The sequence below is a fragment of the Periophthalmus magnuspinnatus genome, chromosome 20 (genome assembly GCF_009829125.3).
Source record: "Periophthalmus magnuspinnatus isolate fPerMag1 chromosome 20, fPerMag1.2.pri, whole genome shotgun sequence".
NCBI lineage: Eukaryota > Metazoa > Chordata > Actinopteri > Gobiiformes > Gobiidae > Periophthalmus > Periophthalmus magnuspinnatus.
The window spans coordinates 15,376,976-15,397,751 of NC_047145.1; the positions used below are offsets into that span (position 1 = coordinate 15,376,976).

General features: G+C 38.5%; 1 protein-coding gene across 1 annotated transcript; it reads right to left on the reverse strand.

Moving 5' to 3' along the window:
- Nucleotides 1-3,127: 3,127 nt before the first annotated feature.
- Nucleotides 3,128-8,035, reverse strand: si:ch73-206p6.1 (phospholipid scramblase 2). Its single transcript, XM_033985911.2, has 7 exons — nt 7,997-8,035; nt 7,330-7,414; nt 6,308-6,350; nt 6,015-6,235; nt 5,760-5,921; nt 5,120-5,281; nt 3,128-4,874 (listed from the first exon to the last, which is right to left on the reverse strand). The coding sequence occupies exons 2-7, from the start codon at nt 7,396-7,398 to the stop codon at nt 4,845-4,847; spliced, it is 687 nt and encodes a 228-aa protein (XP_033841802.1). The 5' UTR covers nt 7,399-7,414; nt 7,997-8,035; the 3' UTR covers nt 3,128-4,844.
- Between the last annotated feature and the right edge of the window lie 12,741 nt (nt 8,036-20,776).

The window sequence follows — 20,776 nt, forward strand, 5'->3', positions numbered from 1 at the left end:
CTAAGCTTTTTCTCAAGTTTAGACACTTTCTTACTTTCACTTGGGCGCTACCACCTTTGTTAGTGTTTTAACAAAGGAACAAAGCAATTACAAAAGCAGTATTTTTTCATTGTGTAGAATTTTGTAGACTCAATCAATCATGCTGAGGTGTTCTATATGTATGTCTATGGCAGGAATGTTCAGCAGTTACCGAGTTGATTTAAACAACACATTTTCAATATCCTGTGATCAATATGAGCGTTCCCGTTTGGGTTTGAGTTTAACAAAAAAACAGTGAGAGTGATTAAATGAAACTGTTGCCTAATGTCAGCAAGTTTGTTGTTAATTTGACTAATTTGTTTAACGGCACAAATCAGCTCACCTGTTGTAGTTCCAACGAATTCGCTTCCTTCAGATTGTGTGAAAACAAAACTCAAATTAAGTCTAACAAAGCCTCATACAGAGCAGTGCCTACAGTTAGCATCACACTTCTAGGGAATGTTGATGACATGGGCTGCAGTATATAAGTGTCACTACAGGGCTACATTATTGTTTTGTGTCTGCGCCTGATGCTCCTCTCAGGGTAAACTAAAAGCAAGTCTTTATTTTCAAATTGAAGTGCTGCAAGAGATGTATATTAACAGTAATAGTAGTAGTAGTAGAACTAGAAACAGTAGAATTTGTATTTTTCAGTGATATCTGTCCCTAAAGGTAATTTGAAATGATCATAAGGCTGGCTCTCTCTACCCCAACTACATTCTGCGTGTGTATTCTGCTGAACTGAAGCCTAAGTTGTGAGTACAGTGTCAGTGTTGTGCTCGTCTCACAGAAAGGACCCCAGTGTAAACCCCCCCCCCCCCCCCCCCCTCTGTTTGAGCTTATCTCACGTCTGTCTTTGAGTGTCACTTTCTGCGTTTGCACAGATGTTGCCTCAGTCTCTTGTTTATCCCAGTGTTTCTCGAGAACATTACACATACAGTAAGCATCCACACAAGGACCATCTAAACACCAGGGAGCTCGAGCTGGAGGAGTCATAGTTCCTGGTAAATGTTGAAGTATATAGGCCAAAGACGTTTAGACTGTGGTTTCACTAATTGGGTGTGATCACTATAACAGAGCAGTTAGAGAAAAGCTACCTTAATCTTGTTTGGCTCATACAGCGCAGCATTGAGCGGTGTTTTCTATCAAAGGCAGATGTGGAAACTAATACTACTAAGAGGTACGATTGTGTGGTGTCAGAACATAATAGTATGTACATTTTGCAATAGTATTATGGTGATTTCTGTACAGAACACTAAGGCTGAAAGTACTAGTAGTAGTACTAGTAGTAGTAGCAGTAGTAGGTGAAGTAGTGGTAGGGTAGGTGGTTGTAGTAGGTGTTGAAGTAGTAGCAGTAGTAGTATTAGATGTAGTATTAGTAGGTGCAGTAGGTGTAGTAGGAGTTGTAGGTGCAGTAGGTGTAGTAGGAGTTGTAGGTGCAGTGGGTGTAGTAGGAGTTGTAGGTGTAGTATTAGTAGGTGCAGTAGGAGTAGTAGGTGTAGTAGCAGTAGTTGCTGTAGCATTAGCAGTAGTTGTTGTTGTTGTTGTAGTAGCAATAGTAGTAGATGTAGTACGTGTACTAGTATAGTAGTAGTAGTAATAGTAGGTGCAGTAGGTGCAGTGGTAGGTATAGTTGTTGTAGTAGCAGTAGTAGGTGTAGTAGTAGTAATTCTCAGTGTCATTTGTTGTAGATAATAATGCCAGAAATAATGTTTGAACAAACTTTGTTGGGCCTTAGTTGTTGTTATTCATAAAGTTCCTCCTTTAGGCCTGTGCCAGAACCTCAGGCCATGAGCTTAGAGCCGTTTATCAGAGCTGTCAACAAACTCCAGAGCCACATCCTTACTGTGACACTGCCATGTTGATGTGTTTGTTTTGTTGTTTTCTTCCGACTTCTATCCCTGAATGACCACACAGCCTGCTCCCTGCTAGGTTCTATGTATATTTAATTATAAGGCGAGCCTGTAAATGCTAGGTCACCACAGACTGTAGAAAACATCTGTGTTTGGCTGCACTGGGAGCTCTCACTCTACACATCAGCTCCTAATATCCCAATGACATCACCGGTGTGTGGTGTGGAGTCCATCCTTCTCCGGGATAGTCTCCACAGTCTGCAGGAATGTGGGATAAACAAGGAGCTAATTTTCAGGCTGCTCTGCTGCTCCTCCCCCCTTTACTTTCTGCCCGTGGTTATTTGAATGTGTGGTAAAGAGGTGACTTAAGGTTACTCAAGTGAGTGAATGGCAGAATAAGACTCAATGAAGCCTTATCGTCCATGTATTAAGTTTTGATCATAAAGTACAATGGAAAGTAAATATAAACCTCAAACTTTCATCAAACTCTACAAAAACTTGATAAAAGTGTTCAAAAGGTATTCAGGAACAAGAATATGAATAACTCAGTTTTGGCAAAGACTTCAGCTAGAACCCAAAGGGACATTTTGCATGTTTGTGTGTTCCATAATATAAAGTCATAAGCAATAAACCTACACAAAGGCATTGGTTGTATCTTGCAATGCTGTACCTATATTAATAGCAGACCTAACTGACTTCACACACATGTGAGTGCAGTTGTTGTCATGTGTTGAAGACATTAAAAATAGTTGTGGGTATTGTTGTACCAAGAGAACTGTTACTATTAGAACTTACAATACATTGTCCTTTTTTCCCAAAGCAAATACTAAGATCCAGAACTGATGAATATCTTAAGATTTCTGTTGTCACGTTTTTTTTGTCTTAATACTCTGCTTTTTTTCCTAATTGTGGTAATGGTACAATCACTAATCACTAAAAACCTCTTCAAACATTGGCAGACCAATTACAAAAAAGTCAAAGGACTTTTTTTTAATTCAAGTCGTTTTTGTATTCAGAACCTCTCCAGAGTACAAAATGTTCATTATAACAGCAGGATTTTTCTGTGTCTTCAGCTCATAGCTGAGGTGAGTAAGGCCAGGTTAATTACTCCTTTGCAAAACATGTTCTTTTTATTTCTGTCAAATTACCCTGCTCAAGGACTGCTAGATTTGATGTAATGGATGCAGCCCTTTTAACTGTAAGGTATTATTCTTTTGTTAAGAAACAATAAAACAAGAAATAAAACCACAAAAACTGGTCAAAACTGGTCAACATTTTTATTGTGTTATCAATATCATGACACAACTTTAGCTTTGCACACAAAATGTGTTTGCATCCATTGCATGACAAAACAGTTAGTTCACAGTTTCAGTGCAAAAGTAGAAGAATAGGTAATCTATTTAAAATAAGGAACATAGGAGAATAGCTAAACACTGTTGTAGCTAAAGATTCCTTTTTATTTTTAAAAACCCACATTTTGGTTTTTACACAATCAAAGCCTTCACGAGATGTAGCACCAGCATCTCACACAAAATCTCCTTGCAGTGTTCATATGCTGTGTAGCTCCAAGTCAATACTTATAATACACACACTTTCCTTTTGAATATTGCTGTTCATTCTGGGTGGCACTTGAAACACGTCAGGCAGCAATCTCAATCTAATGGCTAAAGTTAATTTAAATGTGTTATTAGGATGGTCATACCCACCTTTATACCTAAACAATGACATTACAGCAAAAACAGCGATCACAAATCTGGAATTACACTTAAAGTTGTAAACTCAGCTGCTCATTAGTAATAAATTAATCTATCAACTTGACTTTACAAAAGAGTGAAAATACATGAAAGCAATCACATAACACTCCACTGGCAGTGTATATACAAAACCCTAAAACAAATGAAAACAGAGTTAGAGCTCAAATACTGTAGAATTATGGAAAAAAACATCAGCTCCTATAGATCTGATAACAATGGACAATGTATTAGCTACATGACCATGTGTGATGATAAAATGGAGCAGGCTGCATTGCATTGCAGAAATATATTTTAATATAAATGGCAATTAATGATCTAATTAAAAATAAAGTAGTGTACAAAATAATTCTTAAATACTGATCTGTCCTTTATCCTATTTGTTAATTCTCATTGCCAACAGCAGTCAACATTAGCACTACAGTAGCATGCATTTCAACCTGAGTTTGTCCAAAAATATACAACATCTGAATAAAAACCTATGGCATTAGCAAATGAGGAGTTCTTTCATAGAGGCTGGGTTTGTTTTTGCTGACAAGCTAGCTCCCTCTTGTGGACTAAATCGGAACAAAATCCAGTTCAATCACAAAAGTCTAGCCAAAGAACAACCTCAGCAGTGTTGGCAACACGTATATATGGCATTGAAAATACCACAAGGTATCTTATAATATACTATGCTTCAGTACACAGTACATTCATAGCTCACAACACATATAGTGCACACATTGTTCAATGTTAAAAGGACTAAAATCAACTACTACTACATTGCCTGTGTCATTCAGTTTCAACACAATAAAGCTACAAGCAAACTGGCTTATACTAATTGTACTGAATCTAACAAACCTTAGACTCGTGCTCATCAACTGACTTATCGGCATTCAAACCAGCTTCAAAACACAAGTCTTGCCTCGTAACATGTATGCTATTCAAGTGTAGTCATTACTAGCTAAGGCCCAGGAGCCATTTTGTAAACACACACTTCCTTTGTCTATAACAAGGTTCTGCACACTGCCCAGACCACATGTTCAACCAGCAACATGTTTAACCACCAACCTGTGCAGTCATGACTAAGACCCCCTACGTCACTGTTCATGCACAATAGAAACACTGAGGTACCTATTTAATTAATACTACCGGTCTGAAGATTGTTCTATGAAAGAAATGATTAAAATGGCTTTGTGGCCTTCTTTCACAAATGTTCATTTTATTTCACGTTGGCCCATCAGTTGGTTGATTCAAAGAACATGAAATCCTGAAAGGAAAAAGATATGATATTTTAAAGTATTTCGAGCAATGCAAATTATATTCACAGCACTGAGAGTTTGGCTGTTAGCTGGATCAATAGACTAACAGCATGTTTGCAATCTGAGGCAGTCCCGAGTGGAGGAGGAAATTTCCATTTTGCATTAGTTGTAAGGCATAATTTCTCAGAAATAGGTCAGCGCTGTCTACTGTGGCATCAGACTGTGATAGCAGGATTACTAATGTGCTACTTACAATGAGGAAACAGGCACCGATCATCACAGCTTTCATCCTGACATCGAGGTCCATGGGAAATTGAATGCCAAAGTTGTCTGAATCAGTAAATGCCTCTCGAAGAAGTCCCGACCACTGTTTGCTGATTTTTCCAATCTTACTGGTCTCATCCATTGTTATAATCTATGGAAATAAATAAGCATGTTATGGCATTGGAACAATTTCATGATATAGAAAAATCTGAATTTTCAATTTCATGCCTGATGAGTTTATAATGGCACTAATGGACAGTAATGTTGTGTTACTGTCCAAATATTTCCAAACCTTGAAATGTGCTTGCTTGGTGTCTGTGTAAATGGCTTGTAGGTAGTAGAAATATCTAAAGCTAGAGTTTCTGTAAGTCTGGTCAGAGGTCTGCATCACTGACCCACAGCCTCTTCACAGCTCAATCTAATTAATAAAAGCAGCTGAGCCATGAAACAATGGCCACACTGTCCCACAGGAGCCTGCCTTGTGAGCCTGTGTCCAAGCCCTGCCCTAAGCTGATGATTGGAAACATATTTCTGCTCCAGAACAACGCACACATCCCCTTGACAAGTCCAGAGAGCCAGAGGGTTACTGCACCAGGTCATAGTGCATTTGTGTTCTTAGGTAAACTCACCTCAAAGTCAACATCTGGAAGGCAGCTCCATCCGCAGAAAGGCCCGTGGATCCTCAGCACAGGCTCTTTAAGCTCATTCTCCACTATGAATTTGGGTGAAAGTGGATGCCACTGCTGCGTAATATACCCCACCGTGTTCCCAGGGGGCGCCTGCACCTCCAGCTGTGTGAAGGATTGTGAGAGATTGAACTGTGATTGATCTGAATCCATTCTATGTACATTATCTACACTGGAGGATTGTGAATGCAGACTGACCTCTTGTAGACAGCAGGGGAAGAAGCAGGACATGCACCTGAGCGGCCTCATGATGGTGATGATCTCCTGGCCGTAGTTGTCCAGGATGTGTATAGTGAAGGAGCGCATAGGCCCACAGCACTGTCGACTCAGGCAGTCATTCTCCTCCACAGCGTAGAACACATTCTGACCCATCGTATTGCGAACTTCATACTTGTTATTGCTTTCAAAACCAACCAGGGCTGCATTCATAAATACACATGAATATATATTATTTATAACCAAATACTTCATATTCACATACTGTACTGTACCTTCAATCACTTCTACTTTCTGTTTGATCAAAAGCTGGTCCACCTATAAAACAAATGCAAATTATTGACACGAGAGTAAAGAAAAACATCATTTTAAAAATAATATCTGATTAAAGATGTACTATGTAACTTTTCCTGCTTATCTCTGTGGATATGTTCTTGGCTGCCTGGAATTATCCACAGTGTGGCATTAAAGTGATCTATATCGACTATTCCATAACGGCTGTTTTTATTGCTCAAAAAATACCTTACTATGAGCCGTCTCACGTCTCCATAGATTTGACCTGTAACTTGGCCGAGCGGTCTCCTGATTGTCTCCGCTGAGATAAATAAGTTTGATTCTGGGCAGTAGAAGACGGTCGACTCTTCACCTGAAGTCGAATATTGTGCTTTTATTTGCCCCCAGCCATTATAATAATCATGGGGATAGTGTCAGGCAGTTGTCGTCCAAACAGTTGAGATTAATGAGGACCATGTAGAAACAACTGCATGAGACTATACCAGGTATTATGTAAGTATTAAACAACAAGGAGCCCACCCCACAAGAGGAGAGCAACTGCAGTAACAACATTCTGGTCTATGTGTCTGTCCGGCTGCCGTGGTGCTGGGTCTGCTCGTCTAAGTGGTTTATAAATAGTGAGTTATCAGTGCATTCCTTAGTAGTTCATTAGTCTTCTTCTCTTCTCTTTTCCCGTGCATTATGCCATTTTAAGACACAACGCGGAATCGTAAAACACCACAACCTCCACACAGTGTCACCTGTGAATCTGCAAAGCCTGTTGTCTGTAAATGTGTAAAATATTTATTTCTGTGTTTTAAATGAAGCTAGTCCCTATATTCTTCTCAAAACAGTAAAGCATTTTTGTTTTGGTGATGGCCACAGAGGAGGGATATAGACACTAACAGACCATAGTATTAAGTTATTATACTGAGTTCATGCACTTGCTTGCTTGGAAATAATACATTTTCAGAAATGAAATGTTTTATTTTCTATCCATATTCTTGATAGGGCAGACACTTGCCGTAGTGAGGTACTCCAGTCCAGGCGGACAGCCGGGTATCCCCGGGCTGGGCACTGCATACATGTTCATGCCTCAGAAGGGACACCTGTGGATGAATGAAACACCAAAACTGGGTCACAGCGCCATCTTGTGCTCAATTTGGTCATTCAAAACACAAAAAATCACTGTATACGGGGATGCTGATTGTATTACGAGCAAACACCTCTATTGATTACGCACGACGGCTTAATCCCAACATGGAGGCGAGTTGAAATGCTGTGCACATTCCGGGGGAGGGTCTACAGATCTCTTAGCGGTGGGCTACGCGGGGTACGTTCCTGGTTTATCGAGAAGTGTCGAGGTACTTATGAAAACACGCCGTGAGAAATCCTCTTATCCTGTTTACTGTGCGTATTTGGAGATGAGAAAGCGCAGGCTAAACAGACCGTCTCCTAAATGTAGGCCACGTCTGAGTCCCTTACGTGCTCCATTAGGTTGTTTACTGGATTTGCCCATTACGCCCGCCTGTTTAATAGAGCGCGCCCACAGATCTGATACAGACACTTTTCAGGCAAAGTAGAAAACGACCAGAGTAAAAGCAGCGACACAATATCAACACGGATCAGACGCGCAGCGCATTACGCACACGCCTGGAACACTGCGTAACCAAATACAGTCAAATACTCACCGATTTCACCTGCTACTTGAATAAATAACAGGCCACTCCGGAACCAAACCTATGGAATAAAGCTGTGATCAGATTGGACAACGTCACTACACTTCCCATATCTCTGCGCCAATCACAGAGCGGGATTATGGAAGGCGCAAAGAAAAGGCGCTGAGAGATGTTACCATTTTTAGTTTGGATGTAGCGTAGATTGTGGATTTAGTTATTGATGACAAGAGGTATGAGGAGTCCTGAGTCATCCTCTGCTCTAATGATTAGTTTGATGATGAAGAATCTTAGTAATGTTGAATCATTTTAACATATCGCCTATGACAAAAAAACCACAAAAAAAACAAAACAAAAAAACCCCCAAAACAACAACAACAAAAAAACACAAAACCCCCCCCCCCCCCCCCCCCCCCAAAAAAAAAAAAAAAAAGTCACCATGACGTTTGTTTTCCCTCACATTGATCAGTTTTGTATTCAGTTTTATTTTGTGTCATTAAAAACAAATATTTCTATCTATATAATTTTCCCGAGCATAATAGCATAATACAGACTTTTAACAATCACCATTTACCATCAAAATAAGTCCGTTTTGTTTCCTTCCAATGTCTTAATTTTGCTCCATATCCAATGTTTGAAAGTCTGATTGATTGAAATGCAATTGCACAGGCTTTGATTATTCAAGTTCTCCAAAATAACTGAATTGTGAGTAGGACACTTGAAATGTTTAAAAGTACTAAAGTACTGTAGTACAGAGCTGCAGCAGTGGGAGCCTCTGGCAAACACAGGCCTAATACAGATGTGGCTGTAACAACAAGTGATAACAGGTGATGAAAGTATCAGTGTAGTAATATGTAGGATAGTGAGAAAAATGTGCCACTCCAACTGTACTTATATTATTCATGCAACTGTATAATTGTGTGATACAGGGAACTAGCAGATTAAAAAAGATCTATGGTTTATTCAATAAGCAAACAACCACATGAGGCATTTGAATGAGCCACTGACATTTCCACTTCCAAAACCAACATTCAAAAGAGTAAGTTAATAATTTATTATAAGCAGCTGTGTCCACATTACTTCACACATGTACCAGTCAAATTAAAATGAAAATAAATCACACAAAAAAAATCTATTTACATAAAAACTATCCAATCAGTCATTTGTTATTAATCAGAATCAGAAGACTTTTATTGCCATCGTCAGTGAACACAGCTCACAAACTAGGAACTTACTTCGGTGATAAAGTACAACATAAAAACACACTGAATAAATAAATAAGAGCATGCACAATGTTTAAAAAGATATGCTTAAAAATAAAATAAAATACTTATAGGTAGAAAATATATTAAGAACATGTCCCACAAAGGCTGCAGTGCTGAATTATAAACATTATTATTAAGTGCAATTACACAAGTGTGACTAACAGGTCTACTCATTTTACATTTTTTACTCTGGTCCTGTCAGATATTCCTCTCAAAAGCAGGACATGTCCATGCAGTTGCAGTTACACGTTTGTGTCCACTGGAGTGCAGTGTTGAGCTGATGATGCTCGGCCTTGGCTCTGCACAAAGACTAATGTGCAAAATGCCTTTTCATTGTAAGAGCAAATGGTCACAAATAGACACTTGCTATTCTGTTACAAACGATAGCGCGTTGTTAGGTCGAGTATCCTTATTTGCGATTACAAATTACCTGATTTCCTCAAGCACCGCTGATTTTTTTCACCTTCTTCTAAGAAACACTAATGAGAACAAATGATGACTGCACCACAGATCTGCTGACACTTCACACCCCGACAACTGTTTTAATTGATTCATCTTACTGCAATTGCATACAGTTACCTTAGAAAGAAAGCCTGCACACTCGCTTTTATACTTTTAAACCTACACGGAAAAAAATAAAATAAAATGTGGATTATTTTAACAACTGTCTATTGTCTCATTCGAGTTTACTCTTTTTGCTGCCCCCATGCCTGGATAAATACATTCAGTTGAATCAGAAAGCAAATCGCTGCGCAATAACGGCAGCTGATGCTACAACATATGGACACATTACAGAAAGACTTAATTTTGAAAGCACATTTGATTAAGTAAGATCTATATTTAAGCTAACAACATTCTGGATCTGGATGCATATTGCTATTCCAGCTGTTGAGGGAAACAACTGTCTTCATCAGTATTACCCAAACACAGTGCGATGGCATTGCTCTCCCATCTGAACGCACAGAGCACAGAGGTCCTTAAAAAGTGCCGAATTGTCTATCGGAAAATCATGACTTCCACCAGGTTTGGGGCATAGGTGTAGTCCGTACTTGCCAAAATATTTATCCGTTTGTAGTTTTTTGGTTTGAAGGTGGTGCTCTTTACCGGCCCGGGTAATCTTTCGTGCACTCCTAACGAGCTTGTCACATCGGGCGCATAATGAGGACCGTAAAGATGAATGTAAAAGTGCCTCCATTACACCACTTTCATCCCCGTGTTCATTAGGTAAGCATAAGGTTACAATACATTACAGTGGTCCCAATGTTCCACACACAAAATTGCAGGTGTCACGGGCGAGCTGTGTGTTAGCGATATACACACATACGCACGAGGCTAACCTTAACCTTAATGAACTGTAGCCAACATGCTTTCTCACACCTTTGTCCACCTTTGTAAAGTTTAAACAATAAGTTCTTGCGTAGCTCACAGTGTACACAGTTTGGAAAAAAGTTGGGGCGTAAATTAAAATGAAAAGAGAGTTTGCAGGTCTGAGATTAAACAATTTAGCATTTTGTAGCCACGTGCCATGTAATATTACCTAAATGTAAGTTATGTCTGTAACTGTGGTTCTCTGAATCATGGATGGCTGTCAGACTGAACAAATATTCCTGCTCAAGAGTTATCAATCAGTGTCTGTTAACCTGCATAAAAAGTATGTGTTCGTCTTAAAATGCTATCAAACATGATTTATTCCAGTACACAGTCATGGGGCAAAGTAGTTTCGTTCTTTGCTTCTTTTTTTTTTTTCTCTAGGGAACAGATTTTGCTGGTTTATCCAAATAATAGAGTTTAGTTGTGAGCTTTTGCAAGGTTCAAAGTATGTTGTGGTCAGGCATTTGTTGTTTATAAGCTATTTTGAGGTCCCAAATGTGGATAAATTAAGAGGTCAGGAGGGGCGTCTGACACAAAACCATTTCTTCATGTAATATAAAAAAAAAAACCTTGTCAAATGATTCATCTCTTTGGCTTTATATACTGAAGTTTTGATCTAGTCAGTGTCCTTTATCCAGACCCCAAATTGCAAATGGTTGCACTGTACATTTTATCATTTATGGAGCTCCAAATCCACCACATCGCGAGCTTTTGTTATTCCATCAAGTGTGCCCATCCCTCACTCCCTCCTCCGGTGCACCCCTGTCAAGTGCTTTGTTTGCCGTGACTTTCCATGCGGTTATCTGAGCGCAGACAGTATGCCTCGCCCTGGCACAGGACGGCAGTTTCCACGGCAACTTTATAATTGTTTTGGATGCGTTCCAAGCGCCACTGGATGCCGCGGCGTTATTGATGTCAAAAGAAACATGTATGAAATGAGGAGATGCCGAGGCCTCCATATGGTTCTCCGCACAGCCTCATGCAAAGCCATTTAAAGAGCTTTGAATGGGACTTTTTGTGATTCCGCTCAATAGATGCCACATGATATTTCATAATTTGGATCTTTTCTGTTTCACAAAGAGATAATCGCGAGCAATACGAGCCACTGAGCTGTGCAATATTTGGCCCTTTCATGTCATTAAGTCATTGTCGCAGTGTGCACCGTGGGCTTCCCGTATGAGACCTAACTGAATTCAATACGCCAATCGGAAAATGAAGGCCATACAAACAAATTAAGGTAGAACGGTCGGTGATTCGGTCACTTCAAACCAGCTTTATTTGTACAGGAGGGGCTGAGGTGTCCTGCGGCGCGTGGCCATATTGTGCCCCCCGCTGACCCCTCACTACTGTCTTAGTCTCATCATGCACCGGCTAATGCAAGTAACAAGGACTTGTCTAGACTTTTTCATTTGTGTTTATGGAGTTATATAAAGTTAAAATGTATGTTTGTATGTTTGACTTTGTTTTATTGGAAAAGGTTAGCATCATTACAAACAGTGACAGTGAATCTCTGACAAGTTTTAATCATTTCATATGTTTTATTTCATCTGCTTTTTTGGTATTGTGTAAGAATGAATATGGCTTTGATAGTTCTATGAGGGGTTCAAACCTTCTTGGTGTTTTATTGTTCTTTCCCATGCATCGTCTTCTCTGTATATTTGTTTTTTACTGACTTTTTATGTGAAGCACTTTGAGTTAATTACTACACAACCAACCCGGGATCCACAACATCATTTTTAGTTTAGTTTAGTTTAAAAATGTATTTCATTGTTTAGTTAATTTCATTATTTGACCTCATTTCACTAAAACATGAGCCAAATGTGTTAAATTGTTTAGACGCAGTGTCAACACCTTGAAACCATCTTTGGAAAACACTAATTTATATAATGATCTATGTAATTTGTGATCGACAACCAATTTAAAATGAACAAAATGTCTAATTATCTGTAAAAGTAACTTGGAAAAAGGAATAATTCTGGCTAAACTTTTTCACTGTAATATTTTCTGAATCATACAAGATTTACAAAATGCATGTACCTAAGTGGTTTTATATTTTGCTTAGAAACATTTCAGCTTCCTTCAGCGACATTTTGAGGACTTTTGCTCATTTTACACCTTGAAATCATCTTTGGAAACCCCTGATTTATATATCTACGTAATTTGTCATCGTCAACAAATTTAAAATGAACAAAATGATCTAATTATCTATAAAAGTAACTCGGAAAGATTGTAGTTTACACTTTTTCACTTCACTTTTTTTTCCCACCATGATAACATATGACGTATAAACAGAATTATAAATTATGACCTCAAGTGAACACCGTACCCACTACAAATCCACACGCTCGACACCTGTTCGCATTCTCCCCCTCGATATTCAGCTTTTTTCTGATGCAATAAATGTTAAAAACTGAACTCAAACTGAAAATCCGACTGGTGTTTCCCCCCACTCCCTCCCTCTGTTTAATTTATGACCTGAGAGGAGGAACCTAGGGAGTGAGAAGTGAGTGAGAGTAGTGTGAAAGCCCTGAATAGAGCAAAGGGCCAACTGCACAAAGGAGGTTCCATACACAGCTGTTTACAGGGCAAGCTCACGTCTCCTGTCTCCTGTCCCTGTGTCCTGTTTCTTATCTCCTGTCTCGTGTCTCTGCCCCGAGCTGCAGACTGGCACTCACACTGGCACTGGATCCCTGTTGTACCTCTCCCTCTGAACGATGCCAGATGAGTGTAGTGTTACAGAGCAAAGGGGAGGGGTAAGGATGATGTGTGAAAATATATATCACAGTTAAAAATATAATGGAAATGTTCTACGGGTCAAAATATGAGCGTTCTACAGGCCAATAACACACATACATATGGGACGCTCACATGAATATTGTTAAAATACGCACTTTTGTTTTGTTATAGTACAGTATTTGTCCACTGATCTGAAAATCCTGCTCTCGACATAAACATCATCATCATCACCGTGCAAATCCAGCTCCCATGAGTGAATACTGTCGTCGTGTCCTTGGGCAAGACACTTAACCCACCACGTCCCCAGTGTCTGCGTACTCCGGTGTGTGAATGTGTGTGTGGATGAGCGAGTTGATCCTTGATGTAAAGCGCTTTGAGTGTTTTGAAAGTGGAAAAGCGCTGTGTAAAAATGTGACCATGACCATAGGGTTTAGTCGCTGATAAAAATGAGGTTCAAATGTGAAAAATGTGTGGATTTTAAAGAGAAAAAAGGTTCTTGCCCCTTATTTTCGAATTTGTAAACCTCCAATATGGATCAATATAAGTATGTCTGAATATAAGTACAAAATAGTATTATATATAGAGAAAATGTAGCCAATGGGTAACAGTTTGACAAGTGTATCCTTCACCTTAGCACTTACACGGTACTGTAATGTATCAAACTAAAGTAAAAGTACTATCTATTTAAAATATTACTCATAGAAATGCACTATAATTTCACTCTGATAATGAAAATAGTATAAAGTGTACTCTACCAAACTTACTATTACTATAATTTCAGTTTCCTTTTCATATTCGACATTTGTAGGACCTTGGCCCATTGCGTATATTTAGTTTTGAATTGTTAATTGCCATGGTAACGGAGCTTTTTGATCTATCTGAAACCCATGACTTGCCACATTGCTATTCCTGTATTAGTACCACCTACTGCAAATACACAAAATACTTCTTTTACAATTGTGTATGGTAAAAATGTTAACAGTAGTAACCGTATTCACTCAAAGTATTTAAAGTAATGTTATATGAAGTATAAATATTGCCCTGGGTTTCATGTTGTTGCAGAAAACCAAGTATCCGAGCGTGTGAATACAATACTGCGTTTATCAAGACATCTGTAAAGTTGTTGACGTGTAAAATCAGAACAATGTAAAAGTAAACATTTACCAAGGTTGAGCCACACTTACCCACAGTCTCCGAGCCATTCTGTCCCTGTCCCTCCATCCTCATGTAAACAGAGTCCAGGCAGAGCCATCTGTGGCACTCTCCTGCCCAGAGCTGAGGATCACAAAGGTGTTATTTTTCAAAGCAGCTCCTGTCACCTCCTGCAGAGTGTGGCCGCGGTTCAAGGGGAGGTGGCAAACTTCTGCCCCGTTCGGACCAGAAGACCCTCCTCTCCTAGTCTCATCTTCTAGTTTCCTCTCCCGGTCTCCTCTCCTAGTATCCTCTCCTAGTCTCCTCTCTTAGTCTCCTTTCCTAGTTACCTTTCCTAGATTCCTCTCATAGTCTTCTCTCCTAGTCTCTTTTCCTATTTTCCTTTCCTATTCTCCTTTCCTAGTCTTCTCTCCTAGTCTTCTCTCCTAGTCTCCTCTCCTAGTCTCCTCTCCTAGTCTCCTCTCCTTGTATCCTCTCTTAGTTTCCTCTCCTTGTTTTCTCTTCTTGTCTCATCTTCTAATTTCCTCTCTTAGTCTCCTTTCCTAGATTCTTCTCCTAGCCTCCTTTCCTAGATTCCTCTTATAGTCTTCTCTCCTACATTCCTTTCCTAGTTTCCTCTCCTAGTCTCCTCACCTAGTCTCCTGTCCTAATCTCTTTCACTAGTCTTCTCTCCTAGTTTCCTCTCTCCTAGTTTCCTCTCCTAGTTTTCTCTCCTAGTTTTCTCTCCTAGCCTCATTTCCTAGATTCTTCTTCTAGTTTCCTTTCCTACTCTTCCCCTAGACTCCTTTCCTAGACTCCTTTATAGTCTCCTTCCCAACTGTCCTCTCCTAGTCTTCTCTTCTAGTCTCTCATCCTAGTTTCCTCCCCATACTTCTCACTTATACTCCTTTCCTAGTCTCCTTTCCAACCCTCCTCTCCTAGTTTCATCTCCTAGTTTCGTGTCCTATCTCCTTTAGTTGTTGCCAAGCCTGACGTGGTTTGTGTCAAGTTACATCACTATAACTGTTTCTACTCGTCACAGTACTACTAATACTACTACAAATACTACTGCAGTAACACCTCAGAACATAATCCCTGTACTTCAGTTACACTACTAATACTCACACTACCACTTACTAATATTTCAACTACTACAATTTATCACTCTTGTCACATGTTTTATCTCTCGTTTTACTACAACTGCAAACATGTAAAATGATTGAATACATGTAAAATAAGTGATTTTCCCGTGGACATACACACGTGCAGTAGTTGAGTGGGTGCATTTTGAAGAGTGATGGGTAGAGGGTGCTCCAAGCCCACGTTTAGCGCCCGTCAGCTGCAGCCTATTCCACAAGCAGTTCTCCCCCAAAAATCAAAGGACCCATTTTAGATTGAGTCCTCCATGTTTTGTCAATGCAGAATTCAGTGTGAAATTGTACAAGAGTAGAGTATGCAGTAGCGGCTTGTGTATTTCAGGCCGGGCTGTGTAATGATAAAAATGGGCCAGTGGTAACAGCAGTGGAGAGCTGGCTGCACCTGGTCCTCACCTCTTTCTCTGCAGATTCCCCGTGGACACAGAGCCCCGCTGGCAGCTCCATAAAACCTGATTGTACAAAACACCCTCATGCTGCGAATGATACAAATATGAAAGATGGTTTTATTTTCTATTAGCGGCCGCACTTTTGGACAAATGTTCAGGATTTTAATCTGAAAGGAAGAAGAATGAGAGCAAAATATTCGTTTTGGAGAGCAAATGTTGTAGGTCACTCCACTAGATACTGAAGATTAAGCACCAGAGGTTTGGCTTGTGCATAATAGTATGTGTTATCAAAATGTACTTTTCTTCATTCAAATGTATTTATTATTTAAATACATTATTCATTATTCATTATTATTATTATTGTTGTTATTATTATTATTATTGTTGTTGTTGTTGATATTGTTATTATTATTATTATTATTATTATTATTATTATTATTATTATTAATGATAATAATATAACAATAATAATGTTGTTGATTTTATTTCTTTCATATCCTGTTTGAGCATATGGAATAGAACAGAATGAATTAGAATAAAGTGAAATATTATGCTGTTTGTTGTTACATTCTCACAATACAACATAAATCACTTATGTACTGACAAGTGGGAATAAATACCATACACACAAAATGTAATTTTTATGTTAAAAAATAAACATGTATATTTTTTACATTCAATTTCAACGTTTGGTTGCATTGTGTTTTTATTATTCAGTTATTTGTCAATTGTCTTTTAATTCTATTCATCTTGGTTCAATTCATCTTAATTCTGGACACATGGTCCATTTTAAAACAGACACTGATGAACAAAAAACACACATTTGTGTTTTAAAAAGACACACCAGTGTCTCCACATGTCTCCTCATGTCTCCTCATGTTGGACTGAAGCATTATTGCCCTGAGTCTTATATTTGTTAGTGACATTATCATTTCATTTTCAGATTTACTGAGTTTGCAGATAAAACTGTTCTTAGTGCAGCTGGTAAAATATTCACTCAGTCACAAATGACTTTCAATGTTGTTTTGCAATTTTAAAGTCATTCTTTGTATTTGTTTGTTTTCTTCTTTTTCAGCACACTTTGGCTGTTAGTGATGCATGTTCTCTCATTTTAACATTATTCAGAATCTATATGAATCTTTATCTATATGAATATAATGGTCTTTTATTGACCTTCTTAATTATTTCACTACAAAAATAAAACACTTCCACATATTTAATTAGTAAACACATGTTTTACCTCTCACTTCTAAAACTATGGACCTTTACTCTGTCCATGAGTTTCTTGATGAAAACTTAAGACTGCTGCCACAGCAAATAACAATTTAAAACAAAAACTTCTGGGTGTTTAAAACTCTTCATAAAGCCACATAAGTGCACTGAAGCCCATGAGCAGATCTGAACATGTCTGTGTGAACGCGCTGCCGCCACATGTCCTGAATGACAAATGGCCGCCCCTCCTCGTGTACAGTGAGTTGCATTTGTGCCTCTTATCATGCGGCGAGTGTTGAACCTGGGCTTGTCACCCCCCTCGCTCGCCCTGTGTCAGGGTCAGTTCAAAGTTCAAAGGTCGAGCTGGTTCAGGACTCCTGGTTGGTTCGCGGTACATGAGCCTGGACCGGGCCGGTAGGAGGCCTCGAGCTCCCACAATGCACCTCTCTGTTCTGTAAGCTCCTATCTCTGGCTCTGTGGCTGGCTTCCCCACACCCGCGCACGCTGCAGGGCTGTCATGGCGTGCTCGGACAGTCAGGGGTCAGTGGGTGGATGCTCCCAGCTGAGTAGTTCTGCTTGTCTCTCACACACACAAACATAGTAGTAATGTCTTTTTCCACTCTGAAACACTGCACACAGCTCGGGCCTGTGCTTGATACTTTTCTGCTCCTGAAACATGATGAAAGACAAGCCACTTAAAACATGTTTTAAGTTTTATATTTTTTATATATATGTTATAAATAAATGTAAATGTTATATTGTTGTACTATTATATGAAGCAAAGGAGTCCCTGACAGAGCCATGAACGTTGACACTTTGAATCCCACTATCAACCACTGTCATTGGTTGAGTGGTCTGATCCAATGACCCACTGGTTGTTGGTGCGATTCCAGCTCCCACACATGGATGCTGTCGTTGTGTCCTTGGGCAAGACACTTACCCCACCTCACCCCCAGTGTCTGCATACACTGGTGTATGATGTAAAGCACTTTGAGTACCTTAAAGGTAAAGCGCTGTATAAAAATGTCCCATGATTAAATTAAGGCCTTTTAATATATTTTTTTAAATCCCATGAGTGCCTCTGTCTTGCTTTAAAAATAATAATTAAAAATACACCCTGGTATATTTTAGTTATGTATTGTATGTATGTGTATATGTATGTATGTATATATATATATACATATACGTGTATATATATGTGTGTTTTTTATCTACATGTGCATAAAATGTTTGTGTGCTGCTTATGTTACAATTAAAACTCATTTGGCTCTATTGTAACAAGGACTGTATGGTTCCCAAGGTGTTTGTGAAGAACAAAACATCCAATTTCTAAAAACTCCAAATGTGTGTGTTCTCAACAGACATAAACCAGATTCCAGTATTGTGTTGTGTTTTTGTGTTTTTACCTTTTCTATTTTTGGCGCACAGACACAAAATACAAAGTGAAAGTCTACAGTAGACTTTAATACAAACATGATCCTCAGTCATGTTTTAAATTAGACGAGTGAAACAAATGTTTTTAACTCTCCTAAACAACAGTTGAATAACAAATGTGTGTAGGAAATTGAAAACAGAGTCTTTACTGTAAACGGCTCCTTCATTATCCCTGAGTGGGACGTCCTGCAGTTACATGATGGAAACTCTATAAAACTTTACTTATGCTTATTTCCAGACCCATGCTTTACATCATATAGTTAATTTTATTAAAAAATAATGTTTAAAAATATGGACAGGGTTAATGGATGAAGGAAGTACTCAACATCTGTCCTTATATATTATTACTCAAGTGAATGTAGTATACACATATTTCAATATTTCACATCGGATTCTACTTTAGTAATTAAAACCATTTTTATTTTTTGTATTAATTAATTAATTTTTTTAATTTGAGTCAATCTAGCTGGTGGAAGTGTCTGGGGTGAGTGAAGTCTGGGAGTTCCTGCTTAGACTGTTGACCCGATAAGTGGAAGAAAATGGATGGATGGAACCAATCTACTTACGCCAATGACTGATACAAACAATCATAACTTAATAAGCATAAAACAAATAATTGGTCATTCATAATTCACAAGCATCGTTTTATGTATTTTACACTATTACAACAGCTGTTTTATTATTATTATTATTATTCATCTTTATTTATACAGGGAGAGCCCAATAAGAGCACTTAGACTCTTCTTTTCATGGTGCCATGTTTAAAATACAAAAAATACAAACAAAAAACAAAAACAAATACATACATAGGTTGATTTAAAACATTAAAAACAGGAGCAGGTTTGATTATAAATGTTCATGACCAGATTATTAAAGTGCATTAGTTTCACCCATGTATCCAGTTTTGCATGTCCTTGAAATATATTCCATTTTTGGGAAGCAGAGTAACCAATTTCAGTCCTAATGCGGCCAGTTTTTGGACATAGACAATCATGAAATCTTGTATTAAAAGTTCCCGTATCCAAATTCAACAAGAAAGTGAGATATTCACAGAGTTTATAAAGTAGTCCCTTATAAATACATCTTATAGTGTTGTTCTCTTCTGACAGATAGCGGTGGCCAACCTATTTTTTCATAGATTACAGTGCATGTTTATTACATCTCTTTTGCATCTACTATTACTTCTAAGCTTCTGTTACTACTGCAATTTTGATATCACCACTACTACTATTGTGACCTCAACCCCTCTCCCCAGACACTTCCTATCTCACTTTCTGTCCAAATACCTTTTTCGTTTTTTTTTTAAATAAGGCTGAAGTCTACAAATATACCATTACTTTAGACTCCTGTTACTATTGAAATTCTGTTATATCACCACTACTACTACTACTACTACTACTACTACTACTACTTCTACTTCTACTTCTACTACTACTACTACTACTACTACTACTACTACTACTACTACTACTACTACTACTACTACTACTACTACTACTTCTACTTCTACTTCTACTTCTACTTCTACTTCTACTACTACTACTACTACTACTACTACTACTACTACTACTACTACTACTACTACTACTACTACTACTACTACTACTACTACTACTACTTCTACTTCTACTTCTACTTCTACTTCTACTTTTACTTTTACTACTACTACTACTAATACTAATACTACTGTTACTACTTCTACCTCCTCCCTCTCCCCAGACACGTCCTACCTGAAGTCTGCGTCTATATTGTATCTCTTTTGTATCTACTATTACCTCTAAAGTCCTCTTACTACTGCAATTTTGATATCACCACTACTACTACTGTGATCTCCCACTCCCCAGACACTTCCTATCTCACTTTCTGTCCAAATACATTTTTCCTTTTTTAAATAAGGCTGAAGTCTGCACATATACCATTACTTTTAGGCTTCCGTTACTACTACTACTACTACTACTACTGTGACCTCCCTCTCCCCAGACCCTTCCTATCTCACTTTCTGTTCTAAAACCTTTTTCATGTGCAGTTTGAATAAACATTTGCAGACCTGACTTAATGATTAATTACACTTTCTCACTTTTCTGCTGGCTTTCTCTATCTGAA